Source organism: Xiphophorus maculatus, chromosome 1 (genome assembly GCF_002775205.1).
Source record: "Xiphophorus maculatus strain JP 163 A chromosome 1, X_maculatus-5.0-male, whole genome shotgun sequence".
NCBI lineage: Eukaryota > Metazoa > Chordata > Actinopteri > Cyprinodontiformes > Poeciliidae > Xiphophorus > Xiphophorus maculatus.
This window is the reverse complement of record NC_036443.1, coordinates 22,375,551-22,400,597: the sequence shown is the minus strand read 5'-3', so window position 1 is coordinate 22,400,597 and position 25,047 is coordinate 22,375,551. Positions and strand designations below refer to the sequence as shown.

Sequence of the window (25,047 nt, the reverse complement as noted above, 5' to 3'; positions counted from 1 at the left end):
GCTGCTGCCCCAAAAGATGACAGAAGAAATCCAGAACAGACTTAATCAACAGAGTATTTCTGCAGATGACAGAACTCTTGATTTGTGCTGGAGGTCTGAGGTGTACAAAGTGAAACTAAATGGTGAGACTACAGTTCCCTGTTAGATTTTATGTAGCTTCCTTAGGTCAACCTGATTCTTTTCAATGTGTCAAATTATTTTGGGCTTTAAAACATAAAACAATAAAACAGAATAGAGAAGCAAAACCAGTTTATTAATAGAAATGGAAGTATCGCTACCGTTACATAAAGAGAGCAGCAGCATTCAATATTACATCCAGCCGATTTGTAGCCAAAAAACCTGCTGCCTGGATGTGTCAAAATATAGAATCAATAAATGAAAAACAAAAAATGTAAACACAAAATGGAATGAAGCTTTGAGTTGGGCGAATGCAGGCCCAGCTTGTATAGCTTGTTCTGTACAAAACGTAAAGGCTTGTGATAATTTATGTATTTCTATGTCTTTGGTCCCAAACAGGGGAAGCAAAACAATAATCTTATATATGTTACTACCAATGCAGAGCAAGTTTAACAGCATTACAATCAGAAGTTAGAAATAAAAAAAAAGTGTAAGACTCAACAGCTGGTGTCCACATGTTGTTCTGCCATCAGCCGATGTTCGCTTGTTCCTTTTACCAAGTCATGATTGGAAACTTAAATTCAGCTTCATTGCTTTTGTCAATTAGATCTAAGTTGGTCTCGCCATAAAGTAAGACATTTTTTCAGTATCAAAAAAAATAATTATTAAGTATCAATGACTGCTTGGGCACTTGCACTTAATTCATAATACCTGAGGACATTAAATGTTTTGAATTTGTTTCTTGCTCTTCTGGATAGCTCACTTTTTCTGCTGCACCCCTCCTACTCTACCTCTGCTCGTCCCTACGCCTGCATCTCGTTACTATTCAAAGTTTGTGAGGGTTGACCCATTTGTAAGTGCCTTCATAACGAAATCCAACTCTCTTAACTAGGTCATCTGCTTCTGAGGGGCCACGACTGAGAAAGAAAAAAATAAAAGTTACAAACTGGGTTCATGGCAAGAAAAAAATATATATATACATTTTCCCCAGAGGGCAGAATTTGTATTCATTACCTTCCATATTTATAAGGAATCGGCTTTGGCTTTTCTTTATCTATCTGATGGAGAATAGGGGTGAAGATCCGCCATGCTTCTCTCAGTTCATCACTGCAGACAACAAGAAGAGTCACAATATTTAAAATTTAGTATCAACTTATTTGCAACTCAAATATCTTAACTGACCAGACAAACTGGTAATGCACGTTGGCGCCATCTAGTGAAGCTCATGCAGGATTACCAAATTTAACAGGCTTGTGAGGTGGGATAGAAACCGACCTGCGTACAAAGTGCATTTGGCTCCCACAGAACACGTCAAGGATGAGTCGCTCGTAAGCGTCTGGGAGTTTCACATCCTGAGGAAAGAAAAACTTCGTTAGTTTGTTTGAAACATCTGGTTTATGTTTATAACCTTATTCAAACATTTTCCCACCTTACTGTCTGACAAATCCAATCAAGAATCTTATTTTAGGTTGGATGGGATTACCAAAATTATTTCGATTAGCTAAAAGCCGGAGTCAGAATTGTAGGTGGCATTTCTCATATGTGATTTTCAAACTAGCAACTCTGAAACGTCGTCATTGTGTTTAATCTCCTTTATAGCTGACTTAGCTGTATGATTCAGGTTAATGTCCATGTGGAAGATCCATTTGTGCCCAAACGTCCCTCTTGATGTCTTGAGATGGTTAAATATTTCCACATTATGCTATTTTCTGAATTACACGCAACTTAATTCCTATCATACCTCCAAATTTAACTAGAGTACAGAGAACTGCATAACAGGAACCAGGAAAAGGTCCTCACTTTACCCTTTGCTGGTAAAAATTTATATTTGTAATATATACACAAGTAAACCAAACTCTGATGGCTATAAATTTGGATACTTATGCTTCTATATGATTATTTGTCTCTATACTCAAAAAGATACCAGACTTGTAAAAGTCCAGAAGTTATTTGGGCTGATATCTTTGCATTTTTCCATGATGTCAAACAAGGAAGCAGTTTGTTTTCTTAAAATAAACCACATTCATACCTCCAAGATTGATTACAAATCAATGACATAATCATCGAGGCATTTTCAAATTGCTAAAAGGCACAGTAATCACACATGTAAACTTCTGATGTGAAATAAAGTTACATTTGATGTCATGGCACTGACAAGTTTAAAATAAGAAACAAATCAAGTGCAGCCTGCCTTGTATCTGCTCTTGTAGGTGAGGTCCAGCTCCGTTTCCTCAGGGCTGAAGTAAACTCCGGGTTTCTTGCTCATCATCTTGGCATAAATCGCCTCGTTGGGTTGCACTCGCACCACCAGCTCGTTCCTCTGACACTTGTTGTCAAAAATGTCTCCTGGGACATCTGTGAACTGCAGCCGCACCTCGGCTTTTCTCTCGTTCAGAGCTTTCCCGCAGCGCAGGATGAACGGGACGCCTGTGCAGGAACATTTTCAAGGCCTTACAAGAAGAAGATTAAAGTGCTAAACTTTTAAAGAGTTGGTTCTCTTTACCATCCCAGCGTTCGTTGTGCACATAGAGCACAGCCGTGGCAAAGGTGGCCTGAGTCGATCCTTTCGGTACAGTGGGATCGTCGAGGTAACCCAGCTTAGCGTCTCCTTCACCCTCAGGATTCCCCACATACTGACCCAAAACCACATCCGACATGGAAACTGGAGTAATACACTTCAGCACCTTCACCTACAGCAGGAAAATAGGTTTTGAACGAATCAGTAATAATGGAAAATGTGAAGCATTTGTTTGTTTGCAGCAGATAAATTCAGCACCTTTTCATCCCTGACATCGTCGGAGCTGGTGGAGGCTGGTTTCTCCATGGCAACCAAGCAGAGCATCTGGAGCAGGTGGTTCTGCATGACATCTCTGATCGGGACAAAGGGAAGAAACAGATCGTTACACAAAAGACACAATAACGCCTGAGATCACAAGGAAACTGTTCAGATAAACGTAGAAGCTACTAAGCACCGTAAAGCAAATGTATTTTATGTTTCCTAATTTGTTACAAGTAGCTGCAAAATCAATTCATTTTTATTCTATGAGAATAATCTCACACCCTCAAAAATCTTCTATTCAACCAGATCAAAAAATCCACATGAAAAAAAACCACTCAAAAGCCTGGTTCCTATTGGCAAATGAACCAACAAACCAAACTTTTTATTTATGCTTTAAGCCTTCATCAGATCAGTTTTTTAAAGTCTGTATTAGTAAGGTATTGCTCATCAAAATGTGGCTAAAACTACACACAGAGCAATAATGAAAAATGTTTATAGAAGCTGGAGCTTTGAGAAAAAACTGAACAAGGACAACTTATGTTCTTTTTCTAAAGATTTTTTTATGCTCTGGAGAAATTCACTGAATAGTAAATGGACAGGAAATGGAGAATAGAGGGAAGAGAAAGATATACAGCAAATGCCCTGAGCCTGGGATCGGCCAACTTAGACGGCCAGCACTGAAAAACCTGGTCATTTTTGCATCTTTCCGTATCATAATTATCCTAAAAGTATGGATAAATCAACATAAACATGATCAACAGGAATAAAAAAAAAACAAACCTTATTTAATAAAAATTAACTTGTATCATACAGGAAATGGTGTTTACACATTAACAGCAGGGGGCGATGTTGGTGTTTTTCTTAAAGTAAAATCAACATGTTTGAATTTTTTTTTTTTTTTTAGAGTTGCTATATTGGCAAAAAATATTATAATGTTGTACAACATTAATACTTTGTGTAGTTTTTATTGATATTCATTATAAATCAAGGTTATTCTAAAATAGTTCTACCGGTAGTGAAATATTTGTACATTTCAGTTTTTTCCCCCCCTCCCTCACCGAATGATGCCAAAATCGTCGAAGTATCCTCCTCGCCCCTGAGTGCCGAATGGTTCTTTAAAGGTGAGAACAACGCAGGCGACACTGTCTCTGTTCCAGATCGGCCCAAAGATTCGGTTCCCAAACCTGCACAGAACGCCACATTATTATTCCAAGCTCAGCAGAACACAAAGCAACCAGACAGCTGCTCATGACAACACACAAACATTTATATTCAGCTTTGTTCTTGATTAATTTAGATGACTCGCAGGAGCTTTTATAAAAACAGAGAGCAACTTAATTTAATCCTGCTTTAATCAGATAGTCGTTTCAGCATGAAATTAAAAACAGAGAGCTCTGAGAGTGCATTGGGTTTTATTAAAATGCTGCAGGTCAGTCAGACACTGCTACAAGTATCATATAGCAAAAAAGAAAATTGAAGCAGTATAGCAAGATGGGAGGACGGTTTTCGTACCTGAGCACCATGAGGTTCTGCACCATTTCTTTGCCCAGATAGTGATCGATACGGTAGATCTGATCCTCACTGAAGAGGGAGGAGAGGTGTGTGGACAGCTCCTCTGAGCTCTGGAGGTCGTGTCCAAAAGGTTTCTCAACAATCACTCTGTTCCAGCCCCTAACCAACACACACAGGAAGACGATTCAACATTCAGAAAACTCATGAATGAGTTTGCTTGTCTCAACAATTACATTTTAAAAAGTTTCAACATTTCCACACTTTTCCTTCAAAAAGTCACATTTCCAAGCCCCTCCCTTGATTTATTGATTTATGTTCATGGTCAGTGGGAAGCTGGAGATTTTCCCACAGACACAAAAGACGACTAAATACCACGAAGAAAGCTACGCTTAGCAGAGATTAAAACCAGAGGCCCTCTTGGCATCACCTGACAATCCTAACCACAAAACTAAGCTATTCTGAAGACATCAAGTAAATTACATGACAAAGAAGTGAAGAGGAAGCTGAAAGCAGAATAATTCTGATTTATTTTTGCTTGACATTTGAAATAATCAAAAGCTCCTACTGAGAAACACCAAATGTTTACCATTTATAAAACTCTGTAAATGTGCCATGCAATTGTATTCAGTGCACTTTACTCAATTCAATGCAACCACTTTCCGTCAACTAGTGAGTCCAGTTGTGTGTGAATAAATTGGTCAAAAGCAAATGTGGAAAAACTATTCTCTTCAAATAAGACTAAAATGCTATTTGTGGCAGATTGAGACTGCAATTCACCGTGGCTAAACCACTCTCTCAGTAAAACACCATAGTGGCAGCGTCATGCTGTGGGAATGCCATTCTTCATGGTCAAATTTAATAGAAAGAAGGTAAATTAAAGATAATTAGATGCTGTAAAAAGGAGGTTCACATAACCCGAGACGTACAACCGGGACGATGAAATGGTTTAGGTCAAGGACATCCATGTGTTAGAATGGCCTAGTTAAAGTCCTGACAGAAATCCGATAAGGAATCTGTGGCAAAACATCTACGTTGCTGTTCTTTCCCCCTCCATTCAATCTGGCTGAGATTTTTTTGTGAAGAGGAACTGAGGGGAAAAAAGTAAAAATAAATAAATCAATCGTATACAACTTTGGAAAAAATTACTAGACCACTTAAAGTGATTGGTTTCTGATTTTCCTTTCTATAAGTTTGAGTAAAATGAACATTGTTCTTTTATTCTATGAACTACTGAGAATGAAACAGCAGAAAATGAGAAATGGTCAGAAGGACAAAATAGATGCAGTGCTTTCAGGCCTCAAATAATGCAAAGAAAACAACTTCATATTAATTTAGAAACAGTAATACTAACGTTTTGACTCAGGAAGAGGTCAGAAATCAGTTTTTAGTGGAATAACCATGAGGTTTTCAATGAGATTCAGTGCAGTGGGCTCTTATTTTTTTCCAGAGCTGTATGTTTGTGCAGAGCTGGTGGAGACACACGCCAAACACTTGCAGCAAAAAGTGGTTTTAAAAAGTAACGGCTTAGTGACACTGAAAATAAATGCAGCTAGCAAAGAAAAGCTTTTTAGTTAAATGTAGAAAATTTCCAATCAAAAATCTGCCGATGGTTCCTTTTGTCACACAAGCATCTGATCATGCCACTGTTGTGTGTTCAATGCCATTCAGAAAGTGGAACAAACACAATAAGAGCAGAGAAATACAGAGGCCAGTTGGTACCGACTTTGTGCTCATGCAGTGCTGCTTGATGTTCTTGGTGACATCGTGGTAGACTGTCGGCGGCAGAGCCAGGTAAAACAGCCGGTTAGCCTCTGGTCCTCCCGGCAGAGCCAGCATGTGTGCATTGAGTTTGGAGAAAGAAGCGTCTTCTGCATATTTCCCGCTGATGTAAGAGTTTCTGGCGAAGAAAGCAGACAACCGCTCTGCTTCCATCTCCGTCACCTACGTCAGAGGGCACCAAAGTGGACGCAGCTATAAGTAGGACGTAACTTAGTTTAATTTTATGAAGCTAGATGTCAAAAAGTCAAATTCTACCTTCATGAATGGCATGCAAGCAGTTCGGATGGCATCCACTGTGAGGTCGGAGCGAGCGAAGCCGACAAAGTATGTCTCCTCAGGGAGGAGGCCATCTCTAAACAACCACCTGGGAGAGAAAACAGGAGAAGATTTTTTTTAATTACTATCCACTCCTGACGTTACATATTAGGAAGCTTTTTCCCCCCATTAGGCTCTGTTCTACAACTGAGGATCACTTACCACAAAGTTGGGTAGATCTTTTTCTTTGCCAGATCCCCCTGCAGGCCCAAACACATCATTAGAAATGAGTTGGAATCATTTATTTTTGTAGTGTTTTAGCCAGATACATTCCTTTAAAACACATTTGCCACAACACCCAGATCTGGTTCAGCATTACTAATAACTCCATATAGTTGGATAAAACACACAGCTTTGTCTCATTCAAGAGTTACACAACCTTGGTAATCCCACTGGGACAAAAGCAAACCACAAAGGCACAACAGACTGAAAGACTGACGGACCTGCTGCTTCCTGAAGAACCTGTTGCTTCAAAACTAATCTACATTTACACAACTATTGCTTTGTCTGTCGACGACAGATAAGCATCGCAGTAACTCAGAAACCAAGGATGAGCAACAGCAATATACAGTCTCTCTGAATAAACTGAAATATTAAAGTGGATTTCTTTTCAATAACTCAAATTAAAAAGTAAAACTTGTATAAACTACAAAGATATTGCTCAAATATTTACTTAAATTCATCTGAAATCCAGTTTCTGTTTAATTTATTAACACAAAAGAATGATTTTTATAAACAGAAATGCCAGCCTATTGAAAATCGATCGCATTATCAGCTTTAGGATCTCTCATCTTCCTCCTCCAATACTTCAGTGGAGTTTAATTTGTTGGCTTATAAAGTGCAGTGATAATATGGTCATTAATCCAGGGATTGGCACTTTTGGCCAAACCCTGGCTATGATTTCACATCCCAAACAGTCACTGACTGACTCACATACTATACTGTATTAAGTGGTTAAATGAAAACTTTTCACTGGACATCACAGATTATGTTTTTTTTCCCCTAATTTTTCTTCATTATTTTTGTAGAACATAACATTTCTATAACAGAGGGTTTTATTATCATTATTATTTGATGTAATTAAGGCTGAAACAATTAATCAGATTAATAATGACGTATCGATTACTGAAATAATTGTCAACTAATTCAGTAATAGATTACTCATCAGCTGAAGTATATGGGCTCTAAATCTGTTAATAAAAATAAATAACCAACAGCTCATCACAGCATTGTATTGCTGTAAAGTCAGCCTGAGTTTTCACAAGTTAATGTTAGAAGTATTTTCTTAGCTGCAGATAATCAACCATTCACTAAAGAAAGTCTATCACTGCATTTAAAAATGTATTTTTTCTTTTCATTTAAAAATAATTGACTTGCATCTTGTGTTTAAGTGGTTAAACTGGTAGAATGTGCCAATTTCTATCCAATTAATCAGAATATTTGATTGAATAATCCATTGCTAAAATAATTGTTAGTTGCAGTCCTGGATGTAGTATTCCAATTTTGTGAGAAAATTATCTAGCAATAACAAAATTAATTGAAATACATCACTGCTACTTTAATAAATTAGTTGAACAGAACATCCAGATATCAACTTTCCAGTGGTATTCTAATCTATTAAAATGCCTCCTTAATTAAAGTACAAAATGTGTGACATGCCTGAATATAAAAAGTCAACTTAATTAAAATGTAATTCCCGTAACGATAAACTTCTGACCTCAAATGCAATCCAACAAGCTTAGCTATTCCTCGTTTCCCTCTAAAACACTAATCCTCGACTGGGAGCTCCCCCAACTTGTAACTCTGCCACTTTGTTTAAGATTGTTTCCTTCCAGAGAGAATTTACACTCATTACTCTGATCAACAGCCTGTGACGCAACACTTCAATTCTCCAAAAACAACTAAGTCAAGGAATCAACGACGGGATAAAGAATCTCTCTGTGTTAAGCGCCAAACTCTCTATTAGAGAAAGTAGTTTTACAACCCAAACATCCATAAAAGAGGCACAACCAGCTGAACACAGCCTGGCCTTGTCCTTGACACGGCTGCAGATCCCATTGAAAGAAAAGTGCTGACAGACAGTGACGCTGCAAAATAAAAGCCCACTCTGTTGTACAAAGAGTAAACTCTACAGGAGAAAGAAGCACACCATCAGTCAAAACCTCAAAACAAAAGTGGTTCTTTAGAGATTTAATACCAGACGCTTGAGCTTTAAGTCTCAAGAACAAACTGCTAGAGGAGAAAGAGAAATATGAAAGAGTGAAAACCTACAAGGAAGATTAAGCAAATTATTATGAAAGACAAAAAGAAAGAAGGAAATTAATAGTCGCAGATTGCATCAAATGGTTCCTGAAACCAGACGATTGAAAAGCAGGAACTACAATCTTTTTCCCCCTCCTATAATTAAGCTGATGAAGTAGCCAGTAGATTTAATGACAGAAAGATGCATGAGGAACAACAAAGACAATTGGATAACTGAAGCGTTTTTCAGAAAAACACCAAGTATGGCTTTAATCTGCAAAAAATAAAAACAGTATCTTTTAGTTTTTTGCCAAAACACAAAGAGGAACTATCAAAGTTTGATGTTTTGAAAGCGGATCAAGCGATATTTGCTCACAGGTTGTTGAAATCAGCGCAATTGTTACTCTCTTTATTTCAAAACACTTTCCAGGAAACAGTGGCCAAAGGTTCAAGCCTAAAAGTGGAACTACAACCAAAAATATAAACGGCAGGTCAGAGAGAACCAGTCGCAATCTCTCAGGTCTGGATGCTCACCGACGCTCCCATGATGATGAAGATGTGCACATCGGACTGGTGGAACTTTTCATCGTCGTAGAGCTCCTGGCGCAGCTCGCCGAACACCTCCGAACGAGAGAGGGGAAGCGTCATTTTCTCTGAAAAATCAGAAGAAAAACAAAGAAGAAGAGGCAAATAAAGGGGATTAGGCCAGAATTATGCCCAAAGTTTTACTCAACAAAAAGTTTTTAAAGTCTACAACAGATGGGATCATTCATAGAGGTGTGAAGGACATGATAGATCACCATCAGTTTGGTTCCTACATGTATCATAGAGTGACCTTATGACCTGGTGTTCAGGACTCTATGAAGGCCTTACCAGGTGTGGCTGAGTCTGAGGGCACTTCCTGGTGACCGGGTCCGTGTTTTTGGAGACGGTGGCGATCTGCAGAGTGACACGGGAAGAGATACCAAGTTGATGCCAAGGCTTTATGAATCAAACAGCATTAATACAAATCCAGAAACATATAATTCAATCAAACATTAAAATGATATTCGAGACATTCCAATTCAATTATTGTTATAATACAGTGTGACAATTTCAGTTCATGGTGCCAATTTGTAAAACGTTATAGGAGTTAAAGTAGTTATTTCTCATCCTGGAGAAAAAGGTAAAGTTGAAAAGAACCGACTCTCGTATTAAATAACAAGATGGTCTAAAGGTTTTGGACAGAACTGCTTTAAAAGTTGCATCATACATTCCTCATACAACTTTTTCTAGATGGTTCTATTAATTTTACTTGAGGATGTTTTTAGTAATAATGTGAGTTGTTGGAGTTAAATTTAATATCGGTGAACAACATAATTTTGGAATAATGTAATTATTTTGGTCTGATTTTTGATAATCTCAAATTTCTTCTAAAACAAATCAAAAGAAATATGCAAGGGGGTAAATACTTTTTTTCCAGAACTCTAATAAAAAGGATAATAAAAGGTAACTGTAAGGGACTTCTTAATTTATAAAGCTTGACATCTTCTGCTGAGCCCTCAGGATTGTGTAATACCCCATCTGCTCCTCAAACTCAAAGTAGTAGAACTGATGCTTTCATAAACATTAGAAGACATATCGATCTAAAAATAATATTCCAGACAAAAACCATATGAAGCAGTTTGAAATATTCTCAACAGTATGCAAAGCAAGCGGAGGCTTTTTATCCAACTGCAAAAATGCTTTTCTTTTCCTGACATTTTTTTCTGTCACTACATGTCATATATTTTATGTCCAAGCTGTAATGCATGATATTACTAAATATGCAACACTAAAGAAAAACCTTTTGAATATTTGCTCATTTCTAAATTTCAGTAATATGCCTTACATCCGTTTTTCGTAAAAAAAATCTTTAAAGTACAAGCAAAAAAAAAAGCACACATCACCTCAAATTTATCAAAATATTGCTTTAGTGTTACTGCAGTCTGCACTGACTTGCAAAACAAATTGCTAAATTGAAAACAATAAAGTAAATAGATAAGCAATGTTTTAATGTTCCTGAAGCCTAAAAGTAATAATCAGGTTTCATTCATGTGTAACTTAATGGCTAAAGATTAATTTTTAACTACTACTTATTCAAATATGCTAAAGCTAAACGAGACCATAAATTCGGGGCTTATTGTTTTCCATTAATCAAAAAAAAAAGAAAGAAAGAAAAGCCATACATCCTACTTAACCCTGTTTATCGGGTGGGGCAGTGGTAGAGCCTATCCCAGTAGTCAGAGTAGTCACTAACCATAGGAGGGAAGATGCAATAATCTACCAATGCTTTGAGAGATGTTGACTTTTTGAGTACTTTTAGCTTCAAAACTCTTTTTTTATTAGTTTTAATTAGATTTTTCTTAGTATCTTTGTTCTTGTATTGTCACGTTGTCTCTGAAGCACTTACATTTTTATTGTTGCTGTAAGCTTATTGCCCTTTTAAATAACTATATTTTACTTGGTAGTTTATTCATCACATAAAACATGTTGAAATCACTACTTCTGAAAATGTACAACATAAAAACTGTATTATCACTGTTATACTTACTAGTATCATGTTAAATTATTTCACTAACATTACTGCAAACATTCAGGATTTAGACAAAAAGACTAGATCGACTAAAAAAATACTAAAATCAGCTGAAGTTAAGCAAGCAAATGAAAAAATGTTAAGAAATACTACAGTAACAGAAAGCCAAGGACTCATTGCTTGAAACTGTAAAAAACATTACTAAATGCCAGTCAATTGCAACTTTATTTAGCTTAAAGTCTAAAAAGCAGTGAATTCCTACTAATAAGGAGGTAGTAGTTTGTTCAATATTTTCTCCTGATATGCTAGGTCTCTTTTACAAAGCACACCTCACGCCCTTTGGGTTCATGTCAAAAAGGCTGCACACAACCAACCGTAATGATATTAGTCAAATCCTCCCCAAATCCTCTATTTAGAGGGTTAAACCTTGCAGCACCACAAAAGCTGACAGCAGCGAACATTATCTTTAAATATAGCTCTTTGTTGACAATCAGGAGTGATTGCTTTCATGAGCAGCAGCTGTGCTTAAAGCCCGATAACAAAGCTCTCATCCCAGCTCAGCCATCAACCCCCAAGTCTCACAGGCTGTTGTAGCAAGAAACAAACCCCAAGCTGAAGCGCACAGCAAGCTAACAGCCTCTAGCTTAACGGCAGCTAACGATAACAACCGTCAAAGTTAACACCAGTGAAGCGAGCAGTCCTGCTACTTACTTACAGGTTTGTTAAGAAGATGACAACCTGGCTATTAAATCCTGAACCGACCCGGAGACGGGACGCAGGCTTTCTGCAAACTCCCTCCCTGCGACGGAAGCCAAGCCCGGAGACGTGAATTTGTAAGTGCTGCCTACTTCCCTGTTGAGATGACAAGGCAAAACTGAGAGATTTTATTGGTTTATCACAAACTCACCAGCGCTCGCGGCAGATCCCATCGCTGAGAAAAGCGAGTGACGTCATCGAATGTGCGTGTGGGCGGGGCGAAAGATAAAGAGACTCCGCCCCCAAACAAACGCTTTCCTGAAAACTATAGTGTAAAAGAGCAAACTTAGAGCATGTTATTTTAATCAGTTACTCATATAAAATAATCTACATATATTTAAAACTAATCATAATATATTTCAAGTGCAAAATTGTTTAATCTGGCAGAAAATAATTCTGAAATATGTGTGAGTTCTGGTATTTTAATGCCTAAATCAGGGGTGTCATACTCCAGTCCTCAAGGGCCGCTGTCCTGCAACTTTTAGATGTGCCTCTGCTGCACCACACCTGAACAGAATAATTAGGTCATTAAGGCTCTGGAGAACTGATCTACACAAGGAGGAGGTAATTAAGCCATTTCATTCCAGTGTTTTGTACCTGTGGCACATCTAAAAACTGCAGGACTGTGGCCCTCGAGGACTAGAGTTTGACACCTGTGCCTAAAGTAAAAAATAAATAAACAATATGATTATAATAGAGCACATGCTTCAATGTTTCTTCTTTGTTTTCGGTGTGTTTCAGCAACTTTGTTGCATCACCTTGATAGGTCCAGCTCTGTTGCAACATTGTTTTGGGCTCTCTTTTAAGGTATGGAGACAATTCTAAAAATAATATGTATACAAGGTACTTTTTGCCTTTTTAAAACAGACCTTAGCCGGAACCTGTATTTACATAAATGTAGCACAAGTTCACAAATATTGATTAAAACAGTTTATTCAGTATGACAATATAAAATTGTGAATGTTGAAAAAACAAGTGGGATTTAATTGATACTGTACTTTCTCCCCTTTTTGTTTTAAAACACGGCAACCCCCCCCCACACACAAAAAAAACAAACTAAAAAACCCACAAACTTTGTGTCCACACTAGTTTAATAAAAAAAAGCCCAGATAATAACCAGTTTATACCTGCAACATTTCCCATGTTTTTATACATAACAGCCTTGTTGGAAACTGAACACTGGGCCATTCAGAGGTGTGTTATCTTTGTAATTGGAGGTCAGATTTTCTGAATTTCTAGTCATTAAAATAGTAAGAGCACCTTGTGAAGTAAATATGTCAACTGTGAAAGTTGGAGGTTGCCAGCAATGCCTTGATTTAGTTTTTAATTTGACTCCTAAGTTTATTGAATATAATAAAAGTTTCAGGTATAAACAATCTGTTAACACTTTGGCTGGTTTGGTTTCCAAGACATGTTGAATGCACCACAGAACCTCCAACTTACCCTGACTTTACAGGCTGTTCCTGTTGAATTTTTGACAAAGAATTTGGAAAATACACAATTTGATTTCAAACTGAACCCACATTAATGTCACCCCAATTAAAGAGATGTAATAAAAGTACCCCAACATACATACACACATTTTAAATAAATTAACCAATGCCAAGTACAAATGTATGACTTTATTGTGTTGGTCAAAAAGTAGCTACAATGACTTACATAAATTATATATATAACTTGACTTTAAATAATATTATTAAACTTCATGCATACCCATTCATATTGAGTTCATACTTTCAAATGCTCACTATTCCACACAAAATATGCTTAAAAGTAAAACAAATATTAATCCCACTAACACTCGCCCTCCCTATAAATATTTTTAACCAATTAAGTGAGTAACAATAAAATTGTTAGCACATCTTGTTAGTGCACACTATGTACAACTCAAATAAGTTAAAGTGTTAGGCTTCATTTTATTCAATGTGGCTTTAAGATATTCCTCATTCAACTTTATTAAGGAAAAATAAAGTTCCATCATGTGGTGAAAAATACTCTCTAAAGTCCAGTTTGAAGCTACTGTAGGTATTAAGTAGCAATACTTACTAAGATGGTTAAAGTGTTAATTTAAATGATATGCAATCCTTTAAAGATGAAAATCACAAAGTGCTTCACAAAGACAGGGCATAATAATTCAAACATAATTACCGTAATATGATTAACAAAGTCAGTCAAATACAAAATAAACTGCTCAGGAACTCCAATCCAGTAGGGGCCTCTAGGCCTCTGACTGAATACCAGCACTGATTTGTGTCTACAATAATCTCCTGTCTGAGCCACAAGGAGGAAAAGAAGAGAAAAAAATAAATTATGTTTAGATAACAGCCTCTGGGTTTGTGTGAAATAGATAAGTATTAATAACTCTTTGTTCACAGTACAAAGATTTGATTCAGGGGAACCACTTTCCTTATTTGTTTATGTTTAAACCTTATTCAGGAAACACTGGTAGCAGAGGCAGGCCACATGCTCGAAGCCGCTTACTTCGCTGGGATGAAGACCCAGCTCTGATTCTCTGAGGTGGATCTGCATTTAGACAAAATCACGTTGCCACCGGCGACTGACAAACACTTGCCTGATAAAGGGTTCTTCATTTGGTTTTTCTGAAAAACAAAAAAACAGTAAAAACGTAGAATGTCATTTTGAATATTTAAGAAGTGCACAACTGAGCAGCAAGAATGAGGAAATTGAAATCTTTCTTCTTCCCTTTGCAACAAAGCCAGTGTTGCAACAGCAAAAGGTATAGATGATGTGGAAATACTGTATATTAATTCACCTTTGTGAAGATCCATATTTGCTCTTGTGCTGCTTTTCCCTTCGATTCGCACAGCTCAAGAAAAACCAAAGCCATTTCAGAGTCGGCATGTAAGCACAACTGATTGGCAGCACTGAGTCGAATCTCTCTCTTGGAGGTATACTCAAAATACTAGAAATGAAAACACATAACGGTCAGATGAAGAAAGTGATCACTTTCATTATTATTAATATTTTTAAACTGCTTTATGAGGTTATTTATAGTTCCAAACAAAAACAACTGTGGAAAAAATCTAAACGTTTCCCATAGTCTTTATATATAAATTATTAGTCATAAAATTTTGGTTTGTGCAATTAAGAGTCATTGTGGAGGAGCCAGAGCATTGCATATGACTCTGAAGTCGCAGGTTGCAGATGTCTGGTCTAAATTAAACCCATGTCAATAGTCAGGTCGATAATTAAAAAGTTTAAAACAACTGGAAACATGACAGTCAAGAAGGAATAAGGACCTATGTGAGAAATCATTTTTAGTCAGGAGGATGTTAGGAGGTAAATAATCTACAAAAACTGTTAGAGAACTTCAGCCAAACTGGTAGCTCATAATTATAACTGGATGATGTCTCCAGGCATTTTCTGACCCACTATCACAAATGCAAATATGTGAAGTTTGCTAAATGCTGCTAAAGCTTTAATACAACCACGTGTTTTGATCAATCAAGGCATGATATATGGCAAAGCACCTCACGTGCATTGATAAATCATATGGAGTGCTTTAGATGTTTTGGGGCTGATTCGGTTTGATAGGCCTTTTCTTGGAGTGACTGTCACCATGAACTCTTTGAAATACCAAATACCTTCAACAAAGAACCCAATGTCCTCTGTCAGTAAAATACAAATGGGTTGTTATTGGATCTTTCAACAAAACAATGATCTGAAGACCAAATCAGCACAGACATGGTTACTTAGATAGTGAATCAGCCTTCCTCTGGTACTCAGTCTCAGTACCAGAGGCCAGACCTAAATCCTGGAGAAAACTTATAGCTGAAGGGAAGAATATAAGAGAGGACGCTGGATTATTTGAGACATCGTTCAATATCCCTCTTTAGGTATGTTCCAGCCTTATGAAATGTCATTTTGAATTTTTCTACTGCAATGAAAGATTGGTTTATTTATGGCATTTTAAATATCTGCATAAGAACTAGCCATGTTTAAAACACTGATGCCAAATGGAAAAAGGAGGTGGTTGCATGTTGAATTTAAACTAGCTTGATGGTTGATAAAGTAGGAAATCAGTTTTGCAGGACAAACATCCTAATTTCATACAATAAAAGGGCAGATTAGTTTGTATTAGATTACTATTTGAACTTTAATCATGCACCGGTAACTTTTCTATCATTCTCAGGAGCTGTCCACTATCAATAATAAACCAACAGAGAGTAATGAAAATGTCTGTCTAATTATATTATGAAAAGTATATGAGAAGTACATGAGCACTATTTTATTATTATTGTTTGGCATTGCTTTTCACAAAAGTTTGATTCATAGTTTTCTATTTGAAATTGCATTTACTGTAGCTACTCACAAAAACAATGGTCCCACAAAATGCAAAATCAAACTCCAAGGTGCTCAAAATATACTTTCTTAAAATAGATACATAATTATAATGTGGGATCTTGTCTTAGAAAAGCTGATTTGACCAAAGGTGCAATACCTGCGCTTCACCTCGGTTGTTACATTTGAAGATTTGGCCCTCCTCCCAGCGCTTTCTGACTCTTCCCACATCCAGCCGGCAGTCACAACCGGTGTTGTTTAACTTCATTATAATGAACAACAAAATGATGAACTGTGAGGTTTGTGAATCTGAATCTCTGAATACCTTACTTGACAACATCTTAACAATGCAGTCAAAATTTTTTGTAAAACACAAACAGTTGGAAGACAAACTAGGTACCTGTCCATAGATGATGGGCCTGATTTCAGGGACATATGCCTCTGGGTAAATATTGTTCAGGTACCAAGAAAAGTCCTTGCAGTTAAGTTTTTCTCTGAGTTTACGGCGGTCAGAAACATCGCCGTATGAGTCCTGGGAAGTAAATGAAAACATATAAACAACAAGGTTATGTGAATAATGGCAAAGCAATAATAAAATGCTTAATTTCAAGATATTATTTATTCTTACTGTTCGAAAAATTGAGGCAGCCTTTCTGTTTGCGCGATAGAAGACCCACTTGTAGTCATCCATCCAGACCTCAGCCAGACGCACCAGGTTGCGGAGGATGGTTATGCTACCATTTGGAAACCTGTGAGGGCTCTTCTTGCGGAAAATGTGGCCGACAACAGAACAAGGAACGATCTCTAAGAGGCCTCCACACTGCCAAACCTGCAACATAGAAAAACATGGCAAGAGAACACTTTAACTAAAAAATTTCAAGGCATGTGGTGCCTTGCAAAAGTATTCATAATGCTTGAATTCTTTCACATCATAAATCTTAATGTTATTTGTTAAGATGTCATTTTGAAGAATTTTGAATTAATGAGGTACAAAGTATTTTTGACTTAATGTGACAAAGGAAAGGAAGTTAGCAAGAACTTCAAGTGCAAGGAAAAGAGATATATTGTTTTAAAAATTATTTCTCCATAAAAGCTGCAGTATAACTTTTATAAAAAATTGTGTTTTTTACATATTTGTTAAAACTGTCATTATGTCTTGACAGTATAATACGAGTCAGATAATCTGTGAAAAAAAAGAGCTCCTCTGCCTCCTCTCTGTGGTTCTATCAGAGCCAGGAGGAGAGTCCTTCCACTTAACCAATCTGCAATACTTGTGCTAATCTGTAGAATATAGAACAATGCTAACAAGCTTAAATGGTACGATTTAAGCTTGCACTGCATTTCATGTACATTTCTTACCCTGAAAGACATTTCTAGATTCTCCCCTCCCCAGAACTCCATCTGGTCATCATAGGATCCAATTTGCTCAAAGTAGGATTTCAAAATAGAGAACAGGCCACCAGCGAAGGTAGGCGTTCTGCAAAATATGACGGCAATGTTACTTACAGCAGCAATGTCAAAGTATATTTATGTAAGATTCAAAAACAAACTTAATCTATTGAGTAAATTCATGGTATGAGCAGAGTTCTCTTTCACTTAGAAAATAATTCAATTCAATTAAATTCAATTCGGCAGCGTTCAGACTGCCAAGTGACCCAATTCCGATTTTTTTTTTTTTTTTTTGACGTAATATGACCTGTATCTGACCTTTATGGCAGTCTGAACAAAACTGGTCGGATTTTTTCCGAATGAGACCCAGACCACTTGGGTATCCGATTCAAATGTGTCCTAACGGCCAGGTCGCCTTCATCCGACTATTCTGCGCACCTGATAGGCGCAAGAGGGAAAAATAACCATGGCGGACAATAGTGAGGATTAAGTTGTTAAAGAGCTGCTCCGGTCGGGCAGCAACTTTAAAAATCGTAAGATATGCTCCACCGTTAGGATACATGTTTACTTCCGCAAACACTTCTTCTTCTTCTTCTTCTTCTTCTTCTCTCTATGTGTGATGTTATTGCGCCCTCTACTGCGCATGCGGGTTTGCAGCTCACACTGGAGATCACATACAGGTCACATATATTTGGAAGTGTGAACCATAACGGCCACGGCAAATAAATGCTATTTGACAAAAAAAAAAAATCAGAATTGGTTCACTTCAGGCTGCAGTGTGAACGTAGCCTTTGTTTATATTGTGCAAATCCACTACAAATGTCGTCTTAAGGCACTACAAAAAGTAATTTTAATTTAATCTCACATACATTCAATTAATTATTCAAAGTTTCTAAGCAAACCCAACAGATCAAAAATCTAAATTACTTCACATCAAAAATGAGCTCCAACCTCTTTATCAAGAAAGACAAATGTAATTTCATCAATTATTTCAGTAAAATCAGAGAAAAATAATTTAACGGGTAGTTGTGATGTATATTTATTGTTCTTTGTATTAAAAGGTTACAACTTGATGAAACTTATACTGTCTTTATTGTATCTATTTGTATTTACCTGATAGGGTATGTCTCATTCTTTCTGTGCTTCTTCTCCTTGTCTGGAACACGTTCCCATCCAAACTTGAGTCTCCAATCAAAATTTCCTCGGCTGTAGTTTTGCGGTTCAGGCACTGGTTTGTGAAATCTCAGGCTGTGACTATCGATAGACGTGATTCTTGGGCTCACCACGGCTCTGGGCTCTTCAGCTATTCGAGCCAGAAGAGGCTCCAGCCAGCCAGGGAAACATTCACCTATAAAATAAAAAGAAAACTGAAACATATTTTCACAAGCTGGAAACTATTATATGAAATACTGCTGCATAGAAATGCTATTGTAATAACAAAACACATCGCCAAGCCAAATATTTGTCCTCTGCATGTAAAAAACAACAAAACTACAAACTCACAGTGGGAATCTAGGAAGGTAAGGACCTCCCCCTGTGCAGCCTGAGCTCCCATCAGCCTGGCTGTGATCAGGCCTTTTCTCTCCTTCTGACGCAGGACACGCACTATTCGCAGCCTCTGCACATATTCATCCAGTGGAGTCTTTAAGAGATCTGACGACATAAATACAAAATTAGAGCTGAGGGAGGGCAAATATTAGTAATGAAATCTGGCATTTTGCATGTCTTCACATTGGAGTTATATTGAAGTTAGAAGGGTTGTGATTTACTGCATATTTGCACTCTGAATGCAGAAAAAATATGTTTTAAACACTTAAATATTTATTCAGATTTTTAGGACATTTTCAAACATAAAAACGCTTTAACACAACCCATATTTTTTCAACTCTTGCTGCAAATCACTTCCTTTCCTGCTGGAGAGTGAATCTCTGCTCACCATAAAGCTTTTTCCATTTAGCATTGTTCTGTTTTTAGCTCCTCACATCTTTCCATTAACTCTGACCAGCTCCCTTCCAGTTAAGGAAAAAATGCATCTCCACAGCACAATGCTGCCAGCCCCATATTTCGGTACATTTTGCATCTAGGCCAAGAAATTCACTTTTGTTCCCACCTGACCAAATTACCTTATTCCACATGTGTTGCAAAATGACTCATTGGAAACATTTTCAGGCTTATAGCAAATCTTCCATAAAGACCAGCAGTTTGGAGTGCATGACATAATTTTCCTGATGTTGTTTAAGATTAGCTCTGCAGCTCCTCCAGAGTATCAATAGACTCTCGGATCAATGATCTCCTTTCAGTTTAGGTGGTTAGTTAGATCTTGGTAGGTTTGCAGTTGTGTTCTTTCCATTTATAGATGATCGATGAAAAATGTTTAGGAAAAGCTCCACAGTTTTATCCCTGACTTGTCTGCTGTGCCTCTTGGTCTTCATTACTTTTATTTATTCATTTCTGAAACCTTCACGGATCAAACGGATTTAACCTGAGGTTGAATCAAACACAAGTGAACTCTACTCTGTGACTTCTGGGGGCAGTTAACACTTTTCTTGAAGGTAACCATAAAAAGAGAAAATAAAAAAAAACCTAAAGTACGTATCATTTACCTTAGATTTAATAGTTATCTGCTTTCTTGGGATGGTATTTCTCATAAAATCCCAAATAAATACACATAGGTTTTTGTTTCCCTCATGAAAAGGGAAAGTTGAGGCATTGTGAATACTTTCTGCAAGGCACTGTGTACAGTATGTGAAAGCATTAAGATATATCATTAATTACCAGTGATCTCACTCACCATCTGTGCTGGCGTCGTCCACCAGTAAGATCTCTGTGAGCAGAGCAGCAGGAGCTGTGTGCAGGACGCTGTGGACGGTCCTGAGCAGAGTAGACCAGGCCTCGTTGTGAAACACTATGATCACGCTGGTGGTTGGAAGGCCGGGACATCTCAAAAACTTCTGCTTCAAGCAGCTGTCAGAGCCAGACTGGAAGTTAAGAGGCAGCTTTTTAACAACGCATAGATTTATCTCTTGCCTGAAGGGTGATGTCGCCAATAAACGATGTTCTCCTGAGATAAACTCACTCTGGATGCCGTGTGTCTTTTCCTAGATCCCGGTGCAGAGAGATGCGATCGCTGGCAAACTGGTTGAACTGGTTTTTCTTGAAACCACTTGATTCCTCTTTCTGTTCCTCAGCAGTCATAGAGCGCCACACGAATGGCTTGCCGTCTACTCCTGGTTCCCAGTGATCTTGGTAAGGCCTCCGAAAGTGAGGCCTGAGCTCCTGCTTGCTGTAAAATCCAGGAGGACATTTGAGGACAGAGGAATTTGTAAACATGGTGGTCTGGTCAGGGACGGATCCACTGAGTTTCCCCACACTTCCCTTGGGAAGGTGAGGGGAATGCTGTGTCGTTGTGTAGTTGATGTAGAAGTATATAATGAAAGAAAAACACAAAAAACTGAAAAATGCTATCTTCACTGAGCGTTTATGTCGAAGCAAATAAAAATGCATGATATTCAGAGAGAGATGGGGACCTGAGAAGAGAAAAATAAACAAAACGCAACATTATAGACAACAAAAAAGTATATAAAAATGTAAATAGTTATTTCACCTGATCAACAGCTGCAGTCTAAAAAATCCCCTTTACGTCATGCTTGGAAAAAACAAATTCTTTATTTGCATATATTTGACTATTCAAAAAGTTATTGCTGTCTTATTTAAACAGTAATACAAGCCCCAATCATTTTAACAATGACAGAAAACTTATCAGGAAATGAATGAAGTAGTGACTTAAATATGAGGTAACTAATTTGACAAGATAAAAAAACACTAGGAAGGTCCTGATCAAGCATCGATGTGATCATTTGTTAGAAGATCCTTCAATCATTTACAAAGACCATAATGTTTGAAAAATAACTTTAGCAAACCTGTGTTTTTGACTAACTAACAACACTGTCTTTATTAAATAAGAAAAGTACTTACTTTTTGCTGTAATTTATCTCTGTGTTGTCCTGTTTGCATCCCACGTCTTACAGAGACTCTAACAATGAAGTGCACAGGTGCTCAGTCGGGTCAGTGTGGATCAAGGAGTGTTTGCAACCGCTCAAACCGGTTAAAAACATCTGACTCAGTCATGCAGTTGTGGACAGACAGCCAGGAAATCTGTTCTTTATTCCTGGTTTCACTTCGGCTGAGTTATTTTTAACTTCCATTTTACTTTTAAATTGCATTTCTTGTAAGATCACGTTTATCCGGTTATGAGAGGAAGGAGAGTAAGAGCACCTTCTGCAGGATTTCTCAGACTAGTAAATGTTTGTCTAAGGTAAATGGCAGAAGAAAATGAAAAAAAAAAAACAATACAAACCAATCCATTGTTAAATAGTCAAGTCATGATTATTTATTCAAACTTACAAAGTTTAATTCATAAGTCATAGTGACTCCAGTGCTCCAGTAAGGAGCTCAACCGAAAATTACTAACCATTATCGTAAATTGGAAAAATATGTTCTTCACATAAAAAGCTCTCTTTAATTCAAACAAAAGGGAACAACATAGGTTCTATATATTTCTGTTTAAGAGGTAGTTTTTACTGAATTTCTGTCTTAATTGTAAGTCTTCATAACAAGAAGATCTGGAGTTTCCATCTCCTTTCTGGGTTCATCTCTGACGCTTTCTCCAACAGTCGAAAAAGAAACACAATTGAGCCACTCTGTAGATTTGATTGTGTTCATGCATGGCTGTCTGTTATGTGTTGTGTTTTTGTATCATGTGGGTATCTGTGTTGCTAATAAGAGAGAGTGATGACCTGTCCAGTCAGGGTGCACCAGTTCTCCCACCTAGTGACAGAACTGGAGTAAGTTCTTGACTCTGGCAATCTTAGACAGACTTAAACTGTCAATGTAATGTTGCAAATAATAATAATAATAATAATAACAGGTTTAAAGTTCGGACGTAAAGGCTAGTAAACATGACATTTGGAAGAAACCTTATGTTTTATTTCATGGTGGCTCTCTCAAAAATCTGTATAACTTTAATGGGGTTTTAGGATGTATTTACTGCATGATCAGGAATTCATTGATGTGCAGCACTTTCCTTAATCTACCCGTTAACAATAGAGAAGAAAGGATTGACTTTTGGGCTAAGAAGATTAGCAAGCAACACGACTTCATTACAAAAGCAAAAAAAATAAAAATAAAAAATCCTCTTGTATGTTTGTCATACAGTTAATTAAGCCAGAGATAATTAAAAAGCAAAGAAAACAATATTCAATGTATGAGTATTTTAAGTGAGTCTTTTGTAAGATAGATAGATAGATAGATAGATAGATAGATAGATAGATAGATAGATAGATAGATAGATAGATAGATAGATAGATAGATAGATAGATAGATAGATAGATAGATAGATAGATAGATAGATAGATAGATAGATAGAATCTCCTGTCGTTCGTCGCGTAATGAGGGCGGGGTTTGTTGCCAAGGTAACACGTAAACAAAGTTATGGTTATTTTTGAAAGCTAGGTGTAGTGAACAGGACATCGACTGGATAAAGGATCCGTAACACATATGACTTTCTTCGGCTTGACCCAGCTGGGTTATCAAAACCCAATCGGTGATAACATGCTCATAAATCCCCGGGGAGTGCCTCCGTCTCAGGGTAAGAAGAAGCTAGGCTAAGCCTTAGCTGTGCTGAACTCTAGATTTATCATGGCTGCAACCTCAGTCAAAACAGACCTCAGCATTCAGTTAAAATGTTTTGTAATTAAGTTTAAATAAAAGTGCAGTCATTTATTTAAAAGTTAAAACTAGTGTCAAACTCCAGCGCCATATAACTTTATTCAAGAATTAGACAGGCATGCATTAAAAGACATGAGTTAAAATAATTTAAAAAAAACAGAAATAGAATAAATAAACATAAAAGTACTTTACTGATTAAATAATTCAATGTCTTTATACTGATGAGTAGAACATAAAAATCTGAGTTCAGCAAATTGCCCTTGTAGTAAGTAAAAACACATTTCAATGATTTTTAGGGGGAAAAAAGTTTAAGAGCTAAGTCACTGTAATAATTAGCTTCATCCGTTGAAACATTTCTGTTTTTAGATGACTGTTTTACAGTCAGAAGAGAATTTCAGCCATTGGTTAAAGAACAAGGAACCCTCATAAACCCAGAAGTGACCAAAGTACTACTACAGCCTCATTGCTACAGCGTTGATGATCATCGAGGGAGTCATCAGCGATACGCAGAAATGGTGAAAAAGGCTCAACCACCCAGGCGTAAGCTAGCAGACTTTAAAAAAAACACTTGTTATGGGTTCCTTTAGAAGTTTGCAACAAAAACTAAAAGCCTCTTCTGTCCTCCAGTTCCCAACCAGCTGTATGTAATACCTCTGACAGAAAACCAGAAGTACGGATGGATGAGACACATGAGCACTGAACCATGGACCCAATGCCAAAGGTTTCCTCAAAAAATCAGCGAGATGACAAGGCGAGTATCATTACCATAACACATAAATAGACTTTTCCACCAATCTAGGCCTCTGTCTGTATAATCCAACTGTTGTTTTCCCAGGTTCGTTGGTACAATGACCTTGATACACCGAGACTTCAGCTTGTTCTGACCTCCCTCATGTTTTGGCTTCATGAAGCAGAAGCTGTTGTTTTGAAAGTCAAAAAAAAAGCCTGCAACTTTTTGACTCTTCAATCTTATTTTATTGAATAAAATTTAATTACTTTGTTGTTCCTATTGGTTGTTTCTTTTTATATATAAGTGTTTGTATGTATGCATGTAACCGGGTTTGTCTCGTTGAGATTAAAAATTTCTTTTTTTAAGAGAAATTTGGCCAAGACTCTCAGCAACACACAGACAATCACAAATCAAAAGTACAAAATGTGGCCTTAAGTACATATATTTAACAAATAATTGCTCTAATTAATGGATATTGTACACTATTTTAATTGTGCACTATGAAATGTGCTATAACAGTGCTATAGTACTCTGTTAAATCTCTAGTAAATACAAAATGTACATGCTGACATTATTCTAATAAGTTGTTTTTTGAGCTGTAAAGAGTTGTATTCACTGAAATTCAGATAACATGAGCAATTACAAAAAAAATGTTTTGCTATGGGATTAATAATGTATTTATTAATTGAAAATTCAGAAATGCTAGATGGAGGTTGAAGCATCTTCATTCCTACTGAATGTGATCCAAGAAAGGAACAGCAGAGAATCGGCGGCATTGTTTCAAATAGGGAACAAAACTACTTCTGGATTTTGTGATCCAATCTTACAGCTTATACTGCTAAAAGA

At 37.0% G+C, this 25,047-nt stretch overlaps 3 protein-coding genes across 5 annotated transcripts; 1 reads left to right on the top strand and 2 right to left on the bottom strand.

The window, feature by feature from the left end:
* Nucleotides 1-232: 232 nt before the first annotated feature.
* LOC102232098 (glucose-6-phosphate 1-dehydrogenase) lies at nucleotides 233-12,162 on the bottom strand. 2 transcript variants are annotated; one of them, XM_023340019.1, is made up of 14 exons: nucleotides 12,009-12,162; nucleotides 9,617-9,682; nucleotides 9,278-9,396; nucleotides 6,665-6,702; nucleotides 6,443-6,551; nucleotides 6,132-6,349; nucleotides 4,409-4,567; nucleotides 3,955-4,080; nucleotides 2,894-2,987; nucleotides 2,621-2,807; nucleotides 2,309-2,544; nucleotides 1,393-1,469; nucleotides 1,132-1,224; nucleotides 233-1,034 (listed from the first exon to the last, which is right to left on the bottom strand). In XM_023340019.1, exons 3-14 carry the CDS (start codon nucleotides 9,389-9,391, stop codon nucleotides 944-946), a joined length of 1,542 nt encoding a protein of 513 aa, XP_023195787.1. In that variant the 5' UTR covers nucleotides 9,392-9,396; nucleotides 9,617-9,682; nucleotides 12,009-12,162; the 3' UTR covers nucleotides 233-943. The 2 variants fall into 2 exon arrangements, with proteins under 2 accessions (XP_023195787.1, XP_005801804.1); XM_005801747.3 differs by having other exon boundaries at nucleotides 12,013-12,162.
* Nucleotides 12,163-12,970: 808 nt separating this feature from the next.
* LOC102222093 (polypeptide N-acetylgalactosaminyltransferase 6-like) lies at nucleotides 12,971-21,827 on the bottom strand. 2 transcript variants are annotated; one of them, XM_023345104.1, is made up of 11 exons: nucleotides 21,720-21,827; nucleotides 20,821-21,027; nucleotides 20,536-20,708; nucleotides 19,248-19,397; nucleotides 18,858-19,092; nucleotides 17,715-17,832; nucleotides 16,984-17,184; nucleotides 16,756-16,887; nucleotides 16,516-16,617; nucleotides 14,827-14,976; nucleotides 12,971-14,653 (listed from the first exon to the last, which is right to left on the bottom strand). In XM_023345104.1, the coding sequence occupies exons 2-11, from the start codon at nucleotides 20,937-20,939 to the stop codon at nucleotides 14,531-14,533; spliced, it is 1,503 nt and encodes a 500-aa protein (XP_023200872.1). In that variant the 5' UTR covers nucleotides 20,940-21,027; nucleotides 21,720-21,827; the 3' UTR covers nucleotides 12,971-14,530. The 2 variants fall into 2 exon arrangements, with proteins under 2 accessions (XP_023200872.1, XP_023200848.1); XM_023345080.1 differs by having other exon boundaries at nucleotides 20,821-21,271; nucleotides 21,720-21,826.
* Nucleotides 21,828-23,197: 1,370 nt separating this feature from the next.
* Nucleotides 23,198-24,478, top strand: LOC111610567 (testis-expressed protein 49-like). Its single transcript, XM_023345183.1, has 4 exons — nucleotides 23,198-23,391; nucleotides 23,838-24,011; nucleotides 24,099-24,222; nucleotides 24,307-24,478. Exons 1-4 carry the CDS (start codon nucleotides 23,301-23,303, stop codon nucleotides 24,353-24,355), a joined length of 438 nt encoding a protein of 145 aa, XP_023200951.1. The 5' UTR covers nucleotides 23,198-23,300; the 3' UTR covers nucleotides 24,356-24,478.
* The last annotated feature ends 569 nt before the right edge of the window (nucleotides 24,479-25,047 follow it).

Excerpts from the sequence above, each read along its gene's own strand:
- LOC102232098 (XM_023340019.1), bottom strand. The coding sequence starts at position 9,391 with ATGACGCTTCCCCTCTCTCGTTCGGAGGTGTTCGGCGAGCTGCGCCAG. Across the intron at positions 4,568-6,131 it reads CAGCACTGCATGAGCACAAA|GGGCTGGAACAGAGTGATTG; the intron begins GTCGGTACCAAC and ends TGTGTTGGTTAG. Across the intron at positions 2,545-2,620 it reads GCACAACGAACGCTGGGATG|GCGTCCCGTTCATCCTGCGC; the intron begins GTAAAGAGAACC and ends GTTCCTGCACAG.
- LOC102222093 (XM_023345080.1), bottom strand. The coding sequence starts at position 21,248 with ATGCATTTTTATTTGCTTCGACATAAACGCTCAGTGAAGATAGCATTT. Across the intron at positions 19,398-20,535 it reads GGACGACGCCAGCACAGATG|ATCTCTTAAAGACTCCACTG; the intron begins GTGAGTGAGATC and ends TTATGTCGTCAG. Across the intron at positions 17,833-18,857 it reads AATGAGACATACCCTATCAG|AACGCCTACCTTCGCTGGTG; the intron begins GTAAATACAAAT and ends CATATTTTGCAG.
- LOC111610567 (XM_023345183.1), top strand. The coding sequence starts at position 23,301 with ATGACTTTCTTCGGCTTGACCCAGCTGGGTTATCAAAACCCAATCGGT. Across the intron at positions 23,392-23,837 it reads GGGAGTGCCTCCGTCTCAGG|ATGACTGTTTTACAGTCAGA; the intron begins GTAAGAAGAAGC and ends TTCTGTTTTTAG. Across the intron at positions 24,223-24,306 it reads AAAATCAGCGAGATGACAAG|GTTCGTTGGTACAATGACCT; the intron begins GCGAGTATCATT and ends TTGTTTTCCCAG.